At 37.1% G+C, this 17,735-nt stretch overlaps 4 protein-coding genes across 6 annotated transcripts; all 4 read right to left on the bottom strand.

Annotated features, from left to right (window-relative positions):
* Window positions 1–942: 942 nt before the first annotated feature.
* Window positions 943–2,875, bottom strand: LOC103426636 (glucan endo-1,3-beta-glucosidase 5-like). Its single transcript, XM_008364716.4, has 2 exons — window positions 2,323–2,875; window positions 943–2,083 (listed from the first exon to the last, which is right to left on the bottom strand). Exons 1-2 carry the CDS (start codon window positions 2,667–2,669, stop codon window positions 961–963), a joined length of 1,470 nt encoding a protein of 489 aa, XP_008362938.2. The 5' UTR covers window positions 2,670–2,875; the 3' UTR covers window positions 943–960.
* A 1,154-nt stretch (window positions 2,876–4,029) lies between these two features.
* Window positions 4,030–7,674, bottom strand: LOC103406770 (tRNA (guanine(37)-N(1))-methyltransferase 2). 3 transcript variants are annotated; one of them, XM_029110428.2, is made up of 13 exons: window positions 7,536–7,572; window positions 7,407–7,419; window positions 7,110–7,233; window positions 6,918–7,015; window positions 6,720–6,824; window positions 6,544–6,606; window positions 6,289–6,362; window positions 5,481–6,009; window positions 5,279–5,398; window positions 5,009–5,167; window positions 4,771–4,877; window positions 4,480–4,554; window positions 4,030–4,387 (listed from the first exon to the last, which is right to left on the bottom strand). In XM_029110428.2, the coding sequence occupies exons 3-13, from the start codon at window positions 7,202–7,204 to the stop codon at window positions 4,340–4,342; spliced, it is 1,473 nt and encodes a 490-aa protein (XP_028966261.1). In that variant the 5' UTR covers window positions 7,205–7,233; window positions 7,407–7,419; window positions 7,536–7,572; the 3' UTR covers window positions 4,030–4,339. The 3 variants fall into 3 exon arrangements, with proteins under 3 accessions (XP_028966261.1, XP_008343983.2, XP_028966259.1); XM_008345761.4 differs by lacking the exon at window positions 7,407–7,419 and having other exon boundaries at window positions 7,536–7,674; XM_029110426.2 differs by lacking the exon at window positions 7,407–7,419 and having other exon boundaries at window positions 7,530–7,630.
* A 1,105-nt stretch (window positions 7,675–8,779) lies between these two features.
* Window positions 8,780–9,441, bottom strand: LOC103449249 (small polypeptide DEVIL 10-like). The gene has a single exon (XM_008388538.4). The coding sequence runs from the start codon at window positions 9,352–9,354 to the stop codon at window positions 9,172–9,174; it is 183 nt and encodes a 60-aa protein (XP_008386760.1). The 5' UTR covers window positions 9,355–9,441; the 3' UTR covers window positions 8,780–9,171.
* Window positions 9,442–12,778: 3,337 nt separating this feature from the next.
* LOC103449386 (uncharacterized) lies at window positions 12,779–17,099 on the bottom strand. The gene is made up of 15 exons (XM_029110411.2): window positions 16,924–17,099; window positions 16,530–16,607; window positions 16,113–16,162; window positions 15,939–15,992; window positions 15,612–15,664; window positions 15,445–15,517; window positions 15,089–15,150; window positions 14,946–15,014; window positions 14,366–14,471; window positions 13,972–14,042; window positions 13,788–13,888; window positions 13,517–13,612; window positions 13,322–13,389; window positions 13,202–13,247; window positions 12,779–13,077 (listed from the first exon to the last, which is right to left on the bottom strand). Exons 1-15 carry the CDS (start codon window positions 16,990–16,992, stop codon window positions 12,997–12,999), a joined length of 1,077 nt encoding a protein of 358 aa, XP_028966244.2. The 5' UTR covers window positions 16,993–17,099; the 3' UTR covers window positions 12,779–12,996.
* Window positions 17,100–17,735: the final 636 nt, after the last annotated feature.

Here is a 17,735-nt window from a genome sequence, read left to right on the forward strand (position 1 = left end):
AGAGTCTTTGAGAACTGAGACCATGGCCGTTTAAAGGAAGGGTAATTGTTTTCACCCCAAAGACAAGTAAAAAAAGGTTAGCTTCAAGTAACATAATGTCACATAGGTTTTAAAAGAAGGGTAATCGTGACATTTCAAGTTAACAATGCAACTCAGCAATAAACGAAGGGACTACTTTTGTATGTAACGTTTACATGGTTCGGATAACCGTAAGAAAAAACTTGTGCATGAGCAGTTCAAAAACTTGAACTCCAAATGTTTCATAAGCACATAGAGTTGTTAATGTAGGTGAAGAATACCATATGCAGTTATGCACAACAGATAGCTGGTTCTCTCTATTTCAAAAGCCAAAAAGCAAGTAGTGCAGTGTCCTATCATTCTGCAACAAAACTGTGCACAAGTTAGTGCGGCGGAGATATTCATGGATTCGGATGGTCATCGGATGCCCGGAGAAGCATTTGTGAGGACCTTCGAGGACCATTCAACGGTTGCAAAGGTGACGGAAGAGAGGAGACTTGGATGTGCTGGTGCATCGGCTTCGTGCAGCAGATGAGAAAACAAAGAAGGCTTTATTTTTCTTAAAACGATTTGGCTATATGACGTCATTTCTAGTCAGGTTATTTAAAAACAAATAAAAAAACAAGTTCTCTTTCCTCATTCTCCAGACTAAAAAACGAAAATTGAGATGAGTGTGTGAACAGTAAAAATAAATGTGTGGATAACACTATTTTTTTATATGCAAATAAGTGTTTTTTTTCCTTCTATAGATAATAAAATTGTCATAAAACGTTTTCAGATTATAAACCTCGTCGTTGACAAATTTAATTTTGTGGTTTGTAATGTTGTTTTGTCTAAATTTTTTTGAAACTTTTATATTAAAGACCATCCGATATTATAATCTTGAACCCACCAAACAAAACTCTCTACTTTTGGAACCATGACTTCTTGAAAGCTTTTATGTCATAGCAGAATCATCAAATACAACAGAAATCCTCCCACAATTTTCATCACAAAATGCAAAAGTCCCCTGCTGTGCAACAGTGATGGAGCAGCATACGAAATCATCACCGGAAACTCGCAGTCCCCAACGGAAGGATCCTCATCGGTCACCACAGCCAAACCCGAAAAATCGCAGGTCCAGCTCTTCTGGCTGTTCACCTGGTAATACATGTTGAATGCATACGAAGCATTCCCTTGGAGAGTGAGATTGTTGCAAGAACTTCCATATCCCAATGAAGTGCAATCTGAGAGTGTGCAAGCATAGTCAATGCTTTTTGCCAAATCATCCAAAGACTTAACATCTGGGTCCAAAACACACCAACTTCTCCGCATATACTCCACATCTTCTGCAGCTGCAAGGCCCTTGTTTCGCATAGCGCCTGACAAATCCAGATCATATTTCGGCTTCCCATCATACTCGAATATCCCCCAGTGCCTCTCAAAGTTTCCGGGAGCAATGCTTTTCATGTTTTCGTCAATAAGGCTGAATAGGTAGCCATCGAGTTTGCCTGTCCTTGCTGGGGTTCCATTGCCACTCATGGCATGCTGGATCATACCCTGATTGAACCTCTTCGCGTTGCGGATATTCGCGTTTATGTCACCATCAGTTGGCCAGCCCACCTCTCCAACTATGATCTTCATTTCAGGGAAGCCGGCTTTGGTCAGAGACCAAACTAGGGTGTCAAAGTTTGCATCAAACACATTGGTGTAGAGCAGATCACCATCTTTAATCGGCTTGCTTTTTCCATCGAAAAATGCAAACCCGAAAGGAAAATAGGAATTGCCATAGAGGCTGAGAAAAGGGTAAATGTTAACTGTGAATGGTGCCTCATTGGTGTACAAGTACTGGATGATCTTGATTATGGAGTCTCGAACTTCAGGGCGGAAGTCTCCAGTAGATGGAACCGGGTCTGAGTCAGGGGAGAAGTAGACGTCGGCGTTGAAGGGGACGGTGGCTTTGACTTGTGACCCAAGTCCTGCATTGTTTAGGGCTTCCTGGATGTTCTTGAGAGCTGGTAATGTGGTTTGTAGATAGGTGCCATTGTACGTTTTCAGAAAGGGCTCATTGCCTACAGCTACATACCTGAAAAAACCCAATTGCCACAACAATCACCGAGACATTTTCAGAAACAAGTAACAATCACAATGACAATTACAAGAACGGACATGTGAGTTAGGTCAGTTGGCTAGGGCAACGTGCCCTTAAAACCCGACTTGCACAGAAAAAGGATTTGATTCATTCAGACATTTTAGGAAACAAGTAGCGGTCACACTAAACAGTTAAAAAACCAGAAAAGAAAGCAATCAAAGGGAAATAGTAACTTGATAACAACTCCACCAGAGTAGCAGTAACTTGTGACATTGGCATCCACCCAAGTAGCTGCAGCCACAGGATCCTGGCTCATCTCCTGCAACATGACATTGGGTATGGCCAGCATCACCTCAATTTTAGTCCCAGTGAGAGCGGCCAATATTCTCTCGTCCGCTTCGAACAATTTCACCTTGTCGAATCCGTTGTCCTCCAGAATCCGGACTACCTTCTCCGGCGGGAGCTGGTGGGTCGCCATGGTCCCCCAGTTCACTCCAAAGCTCGCACCTTTCTCGACCATCGTCATGAAAACAAGAAGGATTAGTACTAATGTCAAGAGATGCACTCTTTCTTGTGACATTTTCCGATTTCTTTTGGTTAAAATCTTCAAAAGGGTTGTCTTAGAATCTGAATCTTTGTTGAATGGAGCAAGAATCAAGAAAGATTTCGAGGCTCCAATGATTTGGGAGATGCAGGAAAGAGAGAGAAAGAGAGGGAGGAAGAGGGGAATTCTTTTGGTTCCTTCTTCCTGAATATATACAGTGAAAAGTGCAACTTTCTCGCTCTCTCTAGAATTTCAGTGTTGGAACTTTCATGGGGAGGTGAGAGAAAAGCAGGAAAAAAAAAAAAGATTCGTTGCTTAATTCAGTTATTCAGTTATGGTTGCCAGCCCATGCTATTTTTTAATTATTTTTTTTAACAAACGATATTATCTACACTAAAAAAGAAGGCGGTGGACTTAACCTCACAATGGGCGAGCCATAATAACGTGGTTCAAATTCACCTTTGGCAAGAATCGAACCTAAAACCTCTCATTCACAAGTGAAAATGAATACCACTAAACTATAGTCGTATATGACTAGTGTTAATTTAATAAATATGAATACTAAACCCACGTCGTTGGTAAGGTAGCTCTCACAAAAGTATAAAACTCCTTATTCTTTGGTTCCAACCGACTAAGTGCTGGTCTGCCCAATGTGAGAGCTCTTTTGATCATATAACCTTGTTGAAAGTTTCCTACTAGTTTAGTAGCTTCCATCGCTAGTCCACACAAGATGAGAGTTGTCTTAGTCAGACAACCCTGCTAAAGTGTCTCAACTGGTTTAGTAGCTTTTAAAACTCGACAGTGGTCCACCCAATATGAAAGTTGTCCTGATCAAACAGCTTTACTCAAGTTTTCCAACTACTTTATTAGTAGCTTTTGGCTTTTGGGAAAATGCATGGGAACACGAAGATAGTGAGACCATGAGAAGAAAGCCATTGACTACTCTTTTGAGAAGAAAACTTAAAAGAGGGTACTCCAAGACGCCAACTTTCCAGCCAAAACCTACGTGTTAATTTTACCATTAATTTGCAGGCTCTATTTTTCTGTTGCTTTTTCCATCCTTTATCGCCACTAAAAAGTGGCTTTGTGCCATATGGTATATCGTGCAATTCCAAAGGAAAAGGAAGGGAAAGCTAAACTGACACATCGTATTACCAATTCCTACATGCCTCCCTTGTCCCTACAGCCTGAGAAGCAGTTGTATCGAAAATTCTTCCATCATCCGGTGTATAGGGAGTTTTGGCCGCTTAGGATCGAACGGCCAAAAACTTCATGTTCCATAAAGTATAAACTTACATGAAAGTTTCTTGTCACGCTTGATTGTATAACACACTAACTACTCTCTGCATGCACAAACCATGAAGTAAAAGGACTCCCCACCACGGTACAGATAGTATGCAAAAATTTACTGTACGGTAATAAAATGAAATATAATAATTTGTTACACTTCTTAGAATCTGACACCGTCTACACGAAAGGTTACAAGTAATTCAACAGACAGCAGTTGCTCGTAGAGTGTAGGGTTTTCGCCTTCTTAGCCGTTAGACTGTTCTGTGTGTGCTTATTTCTGTACTGGCTTGGTGAACAGAAAACCAGCAGCAACGACCCGCAATTTGCATATTCTTCCCACTAATAGAATGAAGGATAGTATCCGAGGCCAATAAGTGCTTCTTCCTCCCGAGAAGCAGAATAAGCGGAGTGACATCTTAAATAAGGCACCCTTCTGGCAGTCTAAAGCTTAAGCAAAACATTGCCTGTGACATGAATCAAAGATGAGAAGACGGTAAGTATCATGAAAGCATATCTGTGCATCTGTGGAGCTATAAATAGTTCCAAATACTAATACCTTGTTTGGGGCGACATCCCTGACCCTATGAAATATTGGATCCTTTATAGTGGCATTCAAAGCAGATTCTGCCACCTACATAGTTGGAAAAGTGTAAGAAGAACTGGAACATGCATATAGCGGACGACTGCACTGGCTCATTAGGAAAAGAGTGAATGCGATCAAATCAAAAGCCAATTGCCTATGCAACCAGTGGACGCCAGACAGTCCCAAGTTAAAGGACTGGTGTGATTATCAGAACTTTTTAGTTAGAATGAAATAGTATTTAATAACGATACATATAAAACTTACTGATTTAATATATTCTTGTGTTTCAGTTGCCCTTATGAAGCAATAGCAATGGATCCAAGGAAGAGATCCCGTCCAATATTTTCTCTGGATCAGACCCCTAAATGCATCTGAATGAAAATATATGCAGATATAGTTCACACAGAGATTACCGAGGAAGTGGTATTTATAACAAAACAAAATAACATGTTTACTACGGCCAGAATGAAGGACCAAAACTATCCACAAAAGACATATGTACCAAGAAATTGAAGAGCAGAAGCAGGTAGATTCATTATCATGTGATCAACATGCTCCCAAGTCTTAACAGCAGAGATCTCAGGACCTCTCATTCTCTTAGTCTTGGTTCCTTTTCTCCTACCAGCTACAGAGATGTTAGTGCCATCAACACTTTCATTCTCTGAAAAGGTAAATGCAAGGAAATAAATTAGTCATCAACACTTTCCTAAGCATTGGTCGCTACATCAGGTTCTGTGATGACGAAGCACCTAGTTGTGGTTCCCATGATTACCTGATTGACAGCTATCTGAAGGTCTTTTAACAGGAGGTACTGATGAATCAGCATTCCTGCTGGAACCCTGTAAAGTGTCCACATTACAAATAACAGCATCTGGTACTTCTTTCGCCTCAGCTGCAAGAAACCGACGGTTAAGAAGGTTGAAAGAAAAAATTCACATGAACTAAAAGATCACAATACTAGAAGTGTATATTACCTGCTAGCCTTCCATTTTCAGATTTTGATTCTTGATTGCCATCAACAGCACATTTGTCACCATTCTTCTTCAGTATGGAGACGTCAGAATCTGATTTTTCATCACAGTCAGGCACAGCCATCAATTGAGAAATAAATTGTCTCGCATCAATATTGTATGCACGAATACGATCGTCAACCTTGTTAGTTTCTGCATTGATCTTCAGATAACGAATGCTATCCGGATTCAAGTCATTTGCATAAACTATGCATCCCTTCTGTGCTGCAGGGATAGCAAAAGGACCAATACCAGCAAACATGTCACATATGATTTCCCCAGCTCGAAACTGAGAAACTAGCCTTATATGTTCATGCTCCAATCTTGAATTCCAGTAGACCAGGCTGTAATCAAGCTTGAAAGCTGCTCCATATTGTTTCACTTCTGTAACCATATCATTTTCCCCTGCTAAAACTTCAAACTTTGGCACACGGAACTCATTTTCAATTGTTCCAACTTTATTAACAATTGTCTTGATTCTTGGATAATTTTTCTGATATACAAAAAGGTCAAACAAGATGTAAATGTATGTAGACATGGTACATTTTTGTGATGATTGTGAAATTGCATATATAAAGAGATAGCAAGAAGTGACACTAATCTTACAAAAACAGAAGGCTCCATAACAATAACTTGCCAAGACAACAAGGCCATGTGAGAAAAAAGTGGAAGCGTAGAAGTCCAGCTGGGACAACTAAAACATTTTGAGCATGTACACAAGGAAACACACTCTGAGCGAATTATAAGTAAAAGTGAGGATATGTTAACATACATCGTAGATAACTTTTGCGATCACATCCTTGTAGGGAAGTAATTCGTCATGAATATTCAGATGGGCAACATGACCTGCAGGACCATGAAGCAGTGTTAGTCCAACATCAGATGGTCAACACTACCTTGTATACTAAACTAAAAATAAAAGATAAACAACGGGTTGTCAAGTTGTTGACGGTAACTTGCAACTGTTAAGCCCTGTCGAAAGAATGAGGATGCGGAGAAGAAACAGAATCATGAATTGAGTACTTAACTATTGTTTCAAAAGATGAAGGAACCTCGAGTCCCGGAGGCAAAATCTGCTTCAATATATGGTCTGAAATCATAATAAGTGGTATGAGTTTGAACACCTTTCAACATATGCAGGATAAAAAATTCAAATGAGAATTCAAATTTATCAATAAGATACCAAAAAAGCATCAAATCGACCTGCACCCCAATATGAGTACCCAAGTGTCAATGAATATGGAACTACTTCAATCTTGCATAAACCCTTCAGTTCATTGAGATTTGATTCAGGAATATCAGATAGTTCTGCCTCAAACAAACAAAATTTCAAATTACTGATTTATGCATGTTGTGAGAATAATAAATACAAATCAACTCAAAAACTTCAACACTTGTTACCGGAATCTTGGACCCTCTCAGATAGTATCATGTAGCGATTCTTTTCGCATGTCGGGTCTTCAGTAATCGGCTTAATGCGGGGTTTATCAAGCAAATATCTACAAAATTAAAAATTCCATCCAAATTACAACACACAAGGCATTGCATTGCATTGCCAAGTAAACAGAGAAATGACGTCTTGGAGAAGAGTACCCGTTTAGTATTCGAGTGGCGACCTTGCAGAGCTCGCGAGGGATTCGAAGTGCCCACAATTTCAAGTGCACGTCGAATTTGCTTTCATCCAACATTTTCTTCTCTGTGAAAGAGGAAAAAAACCCTGGAATTGAACAATTAATTCACTGTTAATTCTCGGTTCTCTTTGCAATTGCAAATATATATATATATATATGAACAAACAAATAAAATAGTGAAAATTTTAATGAAAGAATCAAAATTTTGGATTTTGAGCAAAAACGAACCGAACCCAGATCAATATTTACTCCAACGTACCAAAAGTTTGAATCTTCACTAGCCAGAATTACAAAAACCCAGATCAATGTCGAGAAAATGCGTCGGAAATTACAGAAATCAAAGATTATTGAGAGAGAGAGAGAGGAGAGAGAAGGAGATGACCTTTACCTTGTGGCAAGATGGGAGAACTGGGGAACTGGAAGAGGTTTAACGGTTAGCTACAGACTGCTCAAAAAAAGAGGGATTAGGGTTTAACGAATTCAATGGCGGGTAGTGGGATACTGGTTTAGCACGGTGTCGTTTTTGTGGAGAGGTTTGCGGGCTGGTGATGCTACTCGAACGAAATGGGCTTTGGTTATTTCCCAATTTGAAAGTGAACGGCCCATATAACTATTGGGCTTGTTTCAGCTTTTTTAGAAAAATTTACGATTTTATTACAACACTCTTTGCACTTAACTTCGAATTATCTTTTTCCAATCAACAATTGCCCAATTCTTACAGCTCTCGTTTTATTTTATTATTCCTACTGATCCGCTTAGTCCTTCCGTTAATTTCACATATAAACAGCCCCTATTTCTGACTTTGGTATTATTATATTATATATTATATATTATATATTGCTGCTCAACCAATATACCTTTCCCATCTGATTAGATAACGTGATGGATTAGAGTAGCTCAACAAGTCCATCTTACCGTTTTATTCACAAATTGACATTTGACGGCAACTTCAAGGAACCAAATTAGACTACGGCTTTTTAATCCTTGTTGCACTTACCTATCTCATGTTATTTGTCGCATTTTCTTTCTCTCTGTTACCACATAATTTAGTTTCTCTTTTTCGTAGAACTGGTTCATTGTTTCGTTGTCTAGTATGATTTATGAAAGAGACGAGTGTTAGAATCAATAAACTCATACGCCAGTCTAATTGTCCCCGCTTTGTGATATTCATAAGTATGATTTGTCAAATTAGCCCATATATAAATGCGTGATTGATTTCAACATTTCAATTTCATTTTCTCTATAGTATGCTCCTCATCTAGTATGATTTATGAATGATGAAAACCGTTATGATCGATCAAAGGAAAACTAATAAAAAATGCTTAAAAACTTTGAGTTTTAATGATAAGAACAAAATAAATGGTAAAATGAATAGTATCAGGATTGACTTTTTAGTGTAAAAATATGGTTTTTCGTTAAAATAAACAGTACCGGATGCTTTTCGTTAAAGTTCCCTATGATCAATCTTGCTCGTGCGCTAATCTAGATGTTTCTGTTCTGTGATTTATAAACACAAATAACAAAATCAATGCATGCGTACGTGCACTATTGATCTTAACATTTTCGTTTTATGAAATACTTCATTTTCACTACTAAATTAATCCCATATGTTCATTCAACCAACACAAAATATTAAGGACTATGTGAAGTGAACCATTTGTATTCCATTTGATCTTTGATCTCCTTTCAAGTTTCTCAATATGTACATGGATTCCTGTATGTATATGTCACATACACTAAAAGAAGCAAAATCTAAAGTCACAATTACAATGAAGCAATTGACTTTGATCGAGTCCTCCTCGACCCAAAAGCACTGCCACCAACCGCGGCTTTTCTTCAGCTTTCAGTTTTTGACTCTTGCCGGAGTTGAAGAACAGAACCATCAATAGGAATCCATGCTATCGGATTTCGGGTGATTGATGATTGATTTCAGTACATGCTATCGGATTTGACGTTTGTTGATCCTTCTATTTGTACATTCCGCCGCGTCACTTGGACCAGTCAGTTTGTGACTATGGAGCTTGCTAATCTGAGATGGAGTGGTCGTGCCAGCAGAGAAGCATGGAAACGCAGCGTCCGAGGATGTAGAACCGTGTCTTCTGTTGCTTTGCCATCATCAGGCATCGTTTCCTGAACCCGATCTTCCGGTGGCTTTTGCGGCGTCGAGCTTGGCGCGTTTGCGGTTGTTGGAAGTAAGAAGTTGCCATGGGAGAGCTGCTGACGGCGGAGATTGGTGGTGGGTAACAGAATAAGATTAGAGTAGTGCTGAAGGAATATATGGATGGTGCGGAGGTGGTTTATAGAGTTTTATAGGCTCATCTTCGAGAGAGAGAGAGAGAGGGAGAGAGAGATGAGCGCAGACATATGCGGTCCCACATCTTCAAATTGATGAAGTCATTCATGCTCATTTTTATGTTATTGCCCCTTGACTACTAGCGAGAGAGTGATGGAAATTAACTAAGCTTATGTACAGTGATAGAGTTTAGAATTTTAGTTTCGGAGAGGCACAAAACTCTCAGCCAAAACACTCTCTTGATTTAAAGCAAAATCAATATGTTATGTTCTAAACCATCGACCACCGTCGTTTATGTCTAATATGATGTTGTTATCATCATCATCATCTTTCTTAAACTCAATTCCAAACCAACAATCAACTAATATCATGGCCCTAGTTGATTCAAAAAAAAATTTTGGACGGAAAAAGAATAGAAGAAGAGAACAGGAATAAAAAATGTACAAAAAAAAAAAAAAAAAAGAAAGCCCATCTCTCTCTCCTTCTTTCTCTCTCCCTCCCAAGCTCAAAGCAAGGAATTACCTGAACTTCATAGGAGTCACCAACTTCAAATCAAATCAAACCTAGTGAGAGAAATAAAAGGAAAAACATTGGATTAGCCCATGAGCAGCTGAGCCGAAGGAAAAACCTTGAAACTCCTAATCTGTAACCTTTTAGCATGAAAAAAAAAATATTAGGATGGGCTTAGGGCCTTATTGGTCCCTTCATGGCTCCACCTCTGCTTATGCATCTTGGTGCAAATTCGATTATTATCGATTCCCTTTTTCTTAACAACAAACAATTTAACACATTAACGCTATTGTTTGTAAAAAAAAATTTAAATTATCTTTCGTTCTCTTATTGTAATATGTAAATTAAAATATTAATATTGCCCCAACTAAAGAATCATTACATGCATCTTATTATTACACTTAAGTTTATATTCTTTCAATATAAATTATAATAGTTTACAACATGCATGTCTTGTTTAAAAAAAATAATGTTTTCTCTCTCTTCTATATTCCCTTGCACAATAACTTTCTCTAATTAAAGATTAAAGTTTTTTTTTTGGAGTACATAATTAAGGTTAAAGTTAACTTAATTAATTTAACAAAAATGTTGAACACACATACTATCGAATGAAAGGCTAAATATGCTTGATTTAAACGAGATATTATTTAAATTATCATTACCAATGATTAGATCACACAAAAAGAACAATTTACTAATAAATTAATGTATTAAAAAAAAAACTCTCAAATTTGGAGCATGTGAGAAGATTTCTAGAATCCCTGACGTCACCAACATAATTAATTTATCAACCAATAATATTAAGAATAATATCATTCATTATAAATATTATTCCACACATGATGTAACTGTGGGTCAAATAGTAGCTTTTGTAGCAAGAAGGGCATTCAAGTAATTTTGCAAACACAACAATATTCCGGTCAAAAAATTGTAGGGACAATATTGAAACTCTCCGATGGTAAAGCGAGGAGAAGCCGTATGGAAAGAGAGAGGATCCTCACCGGATCTTTTTGTGGAGATTTTGAAAATCTTCTAAATCACATTCATTTATTATGTATTGTGCGGTTAATTTTCGTTATATATTGTGAGGATATTAAAAAAAAATTAATCACATTTATTTATTATGTATTGTGTGATTAATTTTCGTTATGTATGATTTATATTTAATTTAAATAATTTTTTTTAATAATTTTTAATTGCATGATTACGATGAACATATATGATTTGAGGATATAAATAATTTGGCGAGGATGTCTCGCGTGTGGAAATTAAGATTGGCTATCTCTGTCCAATGATCAACGTCCACGTGCAGCCCGCACTACTGTAGCATCCTACGACCATCCATCGTGTCACTTTTGTCCTTATCCAATTAAACTAATTAGACTAAAATATCTTGTGTGCTATCGTTCCTCTGTCGACATTATCCACGTGTTTTTTTAATGCTTCTAGACGCTAGAGGCCGTCTTGGAAGCTTGACTGTGACCAGCAGGTCGGCCACCGCGCGCATTGGAACGTAAACGACATGCCCGTTTTGGGATACGAGAGGCGATTTCTTGTCGACATTATACCATTTGTTAGTAAACAATTAGAGCACTTCCATCCCTAACAAATGTGCTAGTCAAAAGTTTATTTTTCAGATCAGTCCCCCAAAAAAGCCACTCCACCCAGACCTAATAGGATGGCCCAAAATGAACTGAGCAAGAGGCAGACTTACATGACACTAGACTGACGTGTGAATTTCTTGTTTTTGTCACAGGTGCATGAGAACGCGCATTCTAACATAAAAAAAATGTTAGAATTTTCCCGTGGGCCACTTGTCCACTTTGGGGCTGTTGGATTTAATTCTTTTTGAAATCTAACAATCTAGATTAATTAATTTAATAAAAAAAATTTAAAAATTGTTTTAAAATACAGGAAAAAAAAATTTTAAGAATTTTTTTATATAAATACCTAACTATCTTTCACAAAAATTATGTTTTCGGAAAATGGCACGTGGCATGACAAGATTGGTTAAAATTCTATCCGAAATTTAAAAAAAATATTATTTATTATTTTATTAAAAAATTTAATAATATTTTAATACAAATTGACTAGACTCTCGCCTAGCTCATTTTTTAAAAGTAAAGATGCACTTAAATAATCACGCATTGGAGTTATAATTATTCATATGGATGAATTAAATGAACTTTGAGTCAGCTCATTTTTTAAGAGTTTGCTCTTAACACTTGCGCCTACAACAAAATCTGGTCTCTAGTGGATTAGGTAGTGAAGTCTCTCAGGCCATCTCGAGTTAGTTCGAGATATATATTTTTTTCTTATTTTTGATATTATAAAATTATACAATAAAAATCGTTGGATAACAATTTTATTTTATTTTATTAATTTTAGCATGCAATAAAGCCTACATGCGCTTCACTAACCACATATAGCCCGATCCACCCGGCCGTCTATCTTTGTCTGGCGAGGTAACCCTTGGCTAGCCAAGTAACCTTTTAGCCCGCTATTGGATATGAATTTTTTTTAGTGTTTACTATTAGAGAAATTCTTACCTACAATTGACAAAATAATTAATGTTTTTGCAATCATCACACATAAGATCATTGGTCTAAAAAATCCCATCTAACCCGTCTAGACCCGCTTAAGTCGCGACTCTTACTTAGATAGCAAATCAATAATTTTCATGTTGCATTTTATTCTTTCCTACTGTCAAGAAAATAATTCATGTTTTGGTAGTTAACGTATATAAGATATAGTCATCCGCTAGTGGCAGGTAGGACGTAGGATTGGATTTCAATATTATGTTTCAAACGAGTGGCAGAAGAAAGGTAGACTATGCAAACGCTTTATCTCTCCTAATTGTGTGGTTATGGTAATTGAACTTTGAACATGTACTTTAGAGTAAGAACTTGATAGAAGTGATCTGCCAACAAGAAATTAATCTTGCAATTGGAGACACTTCCATCAGTTTAGTTTAGGTACTAGATTACCAACTACAGTGATGCAGTCCCTATACATCATCATTCTTCGACGAAAAATACGCCGGCGTTTATGTTTTCAGGTGGTAGTATTTGTCAAGGAGCTTCTCTGTGTACTCTCCGAAGGTAAGAGCACCGTTTGGTGGAATTAACTGAAAACACAAGACCCGAATTAAAACAAAAAGAAACACAGCAGAGGAATGCAAGCCGAACGTTTTGATTTGTGTTTGTAATTTCATGTCTGATGTGGTTAATTTGGGGTTCAAAGTACATTACCTCTTTATGGATATGAACCTCCTCCGGAAAATTAAGCTTTTCGTCCCTGCAAAATGAACCGTGCTTAGCTACAAACAACCGTTCTTATGATATCAAATGTGTGGCAAGTATTGTGCACACCAGTCTGGTTGCATGAATAAGGCAAATGTTGAACGATCAAGGCCAGAAGCCTCCGCTCCCTTGGGTGCCTGACAAGCAACCAGTGAATCGAAACAATGACTGTTATTGGGCATATCCAAAGGAAAAACTTGGTTTTGAAGGAGCATCAGAAGAAGAAAAGAATTTCAAACTCAAATATAGTAGTAGAAAAAGTACCCGGACACAATGAGGCGTTGCACAAAGATAGCCTCTTGACAGAACTTCAGTGGTTTCGCCAATTTGGTATGCTATTGCATCTTCTCCAAAAACGACCTAACACGCGAAGTGAACCAAGTTAGTTTTAAGAACATACATATCTTTCCAAATCATATTAATCACAGTCATCACATGTAGATTGCTCAAAAAAGGCATGTTATAAACTTTATACAAGAAGCATCCCCTCAACTCTATCTTCCATAACTAGAATTTCGAGAAAAAGAAAACGTACTTTGACAATCTGATCAGTTCGTGTCCTAATATAAAGGCCAGCACCACTGTCAGGGCAAGGTATTTCAGCAGCATCTCGCGTAAACATGGCACAGGTCAGACCTATACATCAAATTGAAGCAAAAATTAAGCACAACGAAAGAGTCCCAACTAATAACCAAGATATTCTAATTAAACATGATCACCTGTCAGTGAACCATGGTCTGTATGCCATCCACACCAAGAAGACATGTCTCTATTATCTTCAGTAGGATTACTGCAGGTCGTAATTTACTTGTTAATATAATACCTCTGGGAGCCAAAAGATTGCATACGGCAGTATAATTTATTCTTTTAAACCCTTTTCACCATCAAATATCATTCATAGCCTTGTTCTCCGCCCATAGATGATAACGCTTAGTGCATTTCCTTTATGGTAACATAGGCTCATAAAAGAAGAGAACCTTTCCTTTATCTTGTATTACAACATAGCAAAATGATTGACCCAAAATACCACCAAACCTGAGAGACGAATTTGAACTTGCAACTAACCGCTCAATTATCACCTATGGAAAAAATGACGATATATAATATAATCACCTTTCTTTTGTTGGAAAATAATAAAGTAGACGCCCTTTATGACAGCGAGATCGAAACAGTATTTGTTCAAGGCCTTCATCCTCACGCATTTTGATTGCTTTTGACACTGTTAAAGCACCCATTAAAATTTGAAAGGGTCACCACAGATCAACAACTATACAATAGAGAAAAGTAACATCAAAGCTAAATAAGCAAAAGCAACAGTTGAAGAAGAGTATGGCATTTTGTTTGGCCAGGGCTGTGGAAAATGTCAATATCATTTAGTTGTAAGGTGAGAAGCATTCTTTATCCCTTCTGTACGAGAGACAATAAATTTAAAGTTCTTGTGATGAAATCATGTAAAACATTCAGAAATCTTGATTTAACCCTTTCTCAAGATCATAGGTTTGTCATCTAAACTTATATCTTAGGTCTTCTGAGTGCTCGTAATACACTAATATGACACTTGTTTTCTGGCCAGGACAGAAACAAAATCATGCAGGAAATTGTCATGACAACTCAAGTGTAACATGCGACCTGAAAAACACTAAACAGGATAGCTATGCTCTCTTAGTGTAAACCTTAACAACAAAGACTATACCGTATCTGTCACAGTGATATGCAACCATAAGCCCAACTCCAAGGATCAGCTTTCCAAGAGCTTTGAAGGCTACAAATCAAAAGTTACATGCAGTGATGACATAATCATGCAAAAATACAATCATAAATTAAAGGAAAACATACCGACTTCTAGTTCTGGCAATTCACTATTGGGCCATATATTTGAACCACAGTATGATGGATACCTACAATACAGATCACAAATAAAATCTGAGCAGACACAAAGTATTATGTTCTGTTTACGCAAAATCTGTAAGTTATCAAATAGGATAAATAAAGGTAAACATATCCTAGCATAAAGAAGATTTGTCCTGGCTAATTCTAAGAAACCTTGTATCAAATGTATGATAGTTATTCATAACTAACACAAACAACAGTTTGGCCAAACATTACTGGTCTGAGCCATATACTGTGTGACCACAGACATAACAGATCCCACATGTACTCAGATTATGATTGATGTCCCTATAGACTTTTACCTTTGAATTAGAGATTCATCTGTTGTAGGGCTATCCAATATTGGATTTGCATAAAACGAGCCTTTTAACGTATCTGCAAAACCAGAACACAAACGGAAAATGAATGATCCTAAGTTCTTAGAGTTTCCAAAGAAACAAAATTTAAAACAAAGAACATAAAGTCATACCAGGCTTTCCAGATTCCAGCTTCTCTTTTCCATGACTCCATCCAAAATTGTACCTAAACATGGATGGCAGGTAAAAAGAAGATAAGCAATAAAACATTGTAAAGATTCCCAAGAAAAGCAACAAAACCACGCAAATATTAGATAATAATGTCAAGACCATAGTCTGTGACAAATCCAAGAGTTGAGATGAGACTATCTTTCTGGCAGGAATTTTTGGAATTTTTCTCTATTGTAAGGAAAACATAGATTGATGTTTGTGTTTACATGAAAATTATGCCAACGGCTTAAGAGAAATCAAAGTATAACAATGGGACTAAAATGACTTACCTACTATGAGGATCTTCAAGTTCCTTCTTCACCTCTTCGGGCAGATTGGCTAATCTAATAAACGAAAAGAAAACTCCCATGAGCAGTGCTATAACAAACTATCTTCCTAAATTCATTATGAATTGCAGTTAAAACTTAAAATGAACATGAAAATCCTACGTAGAAGGGATATACCTAGGTGACAAGCCTAGAAGATTCCCGCGCAAGGAAGAATATCCCGGAACCTGCAATTGGAAACTCAAAGAAACAATTACAAAGATGCTAGAAAGAAAATACGTATCAGTTTACAACAAAACGCTAGCTCTCACGAGAATCGATTAGGTATGAAGCATCAAAACAATAACATGAGACATCATAATTTATGAGCTATGAATGGAATAATGGAGCAAAATATCGTTGCCCAAACAGCACAATCTACAATCTACATGACGGAGAAAGTACCCCGACATTACATATGCAAGTTCATGTGGTTTATCTTTTTAACCGATTCGTTAACAAATTCTTTCTGCACATATAGTTTTAACTTACCAAAACTGGTAATGGAAGAGATAATCAGTAATTAACAACGGTAATCGCATAACGAAATCATACTTGAGTGATTGATAGGATTCCCAACCCATTTGGTCCAAATCCTTCTTCAATCTTCACTGACAAATCTTTGTCCCTGTCCTGTATCAATCCAAAATAAAAAAACGATAAGTAGAAAAATCGAATTCTCGACATGATCGACGAGTTAAACATAGCAATTAAACAAAACTATGAATAACAATTAGATTCTGTTTGGTTGCTGAGAAAATGAAGAGAATAACAACCAAAAAGTCAACTGAAATAAAATTTTGCTCTAACTTCAACGAATTCTCTTGAGTTTCTGAGCACCCAAACAGAAGAAAAAAAATTATAGGCAATCAAACCAAACTCTCATGCTCAATTTTCTCGGCAACCACAAAAAGAACTTAGAGGGGGGGGGAGAGAGAGAGAGAGTTACTTGGAGCTCGGAGTAGGATATGGTGACTGGTGTGACGGTGGGGACGGCGGGGTCGGAGGACGGAGGCATAGTTCGACAATAAATTTGGCGGGAAAGACGGCGGTTGGAGCGTGACGATGGGGAAGAATCCGTGGGAACGAAGAGGAATTTTGGTGCGGAAGGAGGGTTTTACATAGGAGGGAGGGAGGGAGAGAGGTTGAGAGCGAAAGGCGTGATTGTCAATTTCAAATTTTTTTTTTAGGAATAAAGAAAGAAGAGAGGTTGAGTATCAATTCCCTTTCCCTCCAAACCAAGGAATAGATTCACGATCATGATGTGGCAAAAATTGAAGGTGGAGACGAATATATTAAATAGGTATAAGTATTAGTTAAATTTAAAATTAATTGTGTACTATTAAAAATTTGTTTGAAATTGTTTTTAAAATGACTGAAAACGTTTTTTATTAAAATGTTTTTTAAATCAATTCTTAGTAAAACAAAGTGGATCCTAAAAAGTCATTTGGATTAATTTCTACAAAAACCAGATATCTTAAGCACTTGAAGCGCTTTTGGAATCCAAAATTAATTTAACAAAAGTGTGTTGAGTCTTTTTTATTTTTGAACAAATGATATTATCTAATTTAAGGGAGGGGATGAGCTTAACCTCACAATGGACTATCATATTAATAATGTTGTTCAAATTCGCCTTTAAAATCAAATCTAAAACCTCTTACTTACAAATGAAGAGGAATACCTTTACATTGTAATACTAAGTGAAGTGTTTATTTATTTTTAAGAGACGTGTTTATTCATTTTAAAAGACTTTTAAACCAG

The sequence above is a fragment of the Malus domestica genome, chromosome 02, assembly GCF_042453785.1.
Source record: "Malus domestica chromosome 02, GDT2T_hap1".
NCBI classification, from domain to species: Eukaryota; Viridiplantae; Streptophyta; class Magnoliopsida; order Rosales; family Rosaceae; genus Malus; species Malus domestica.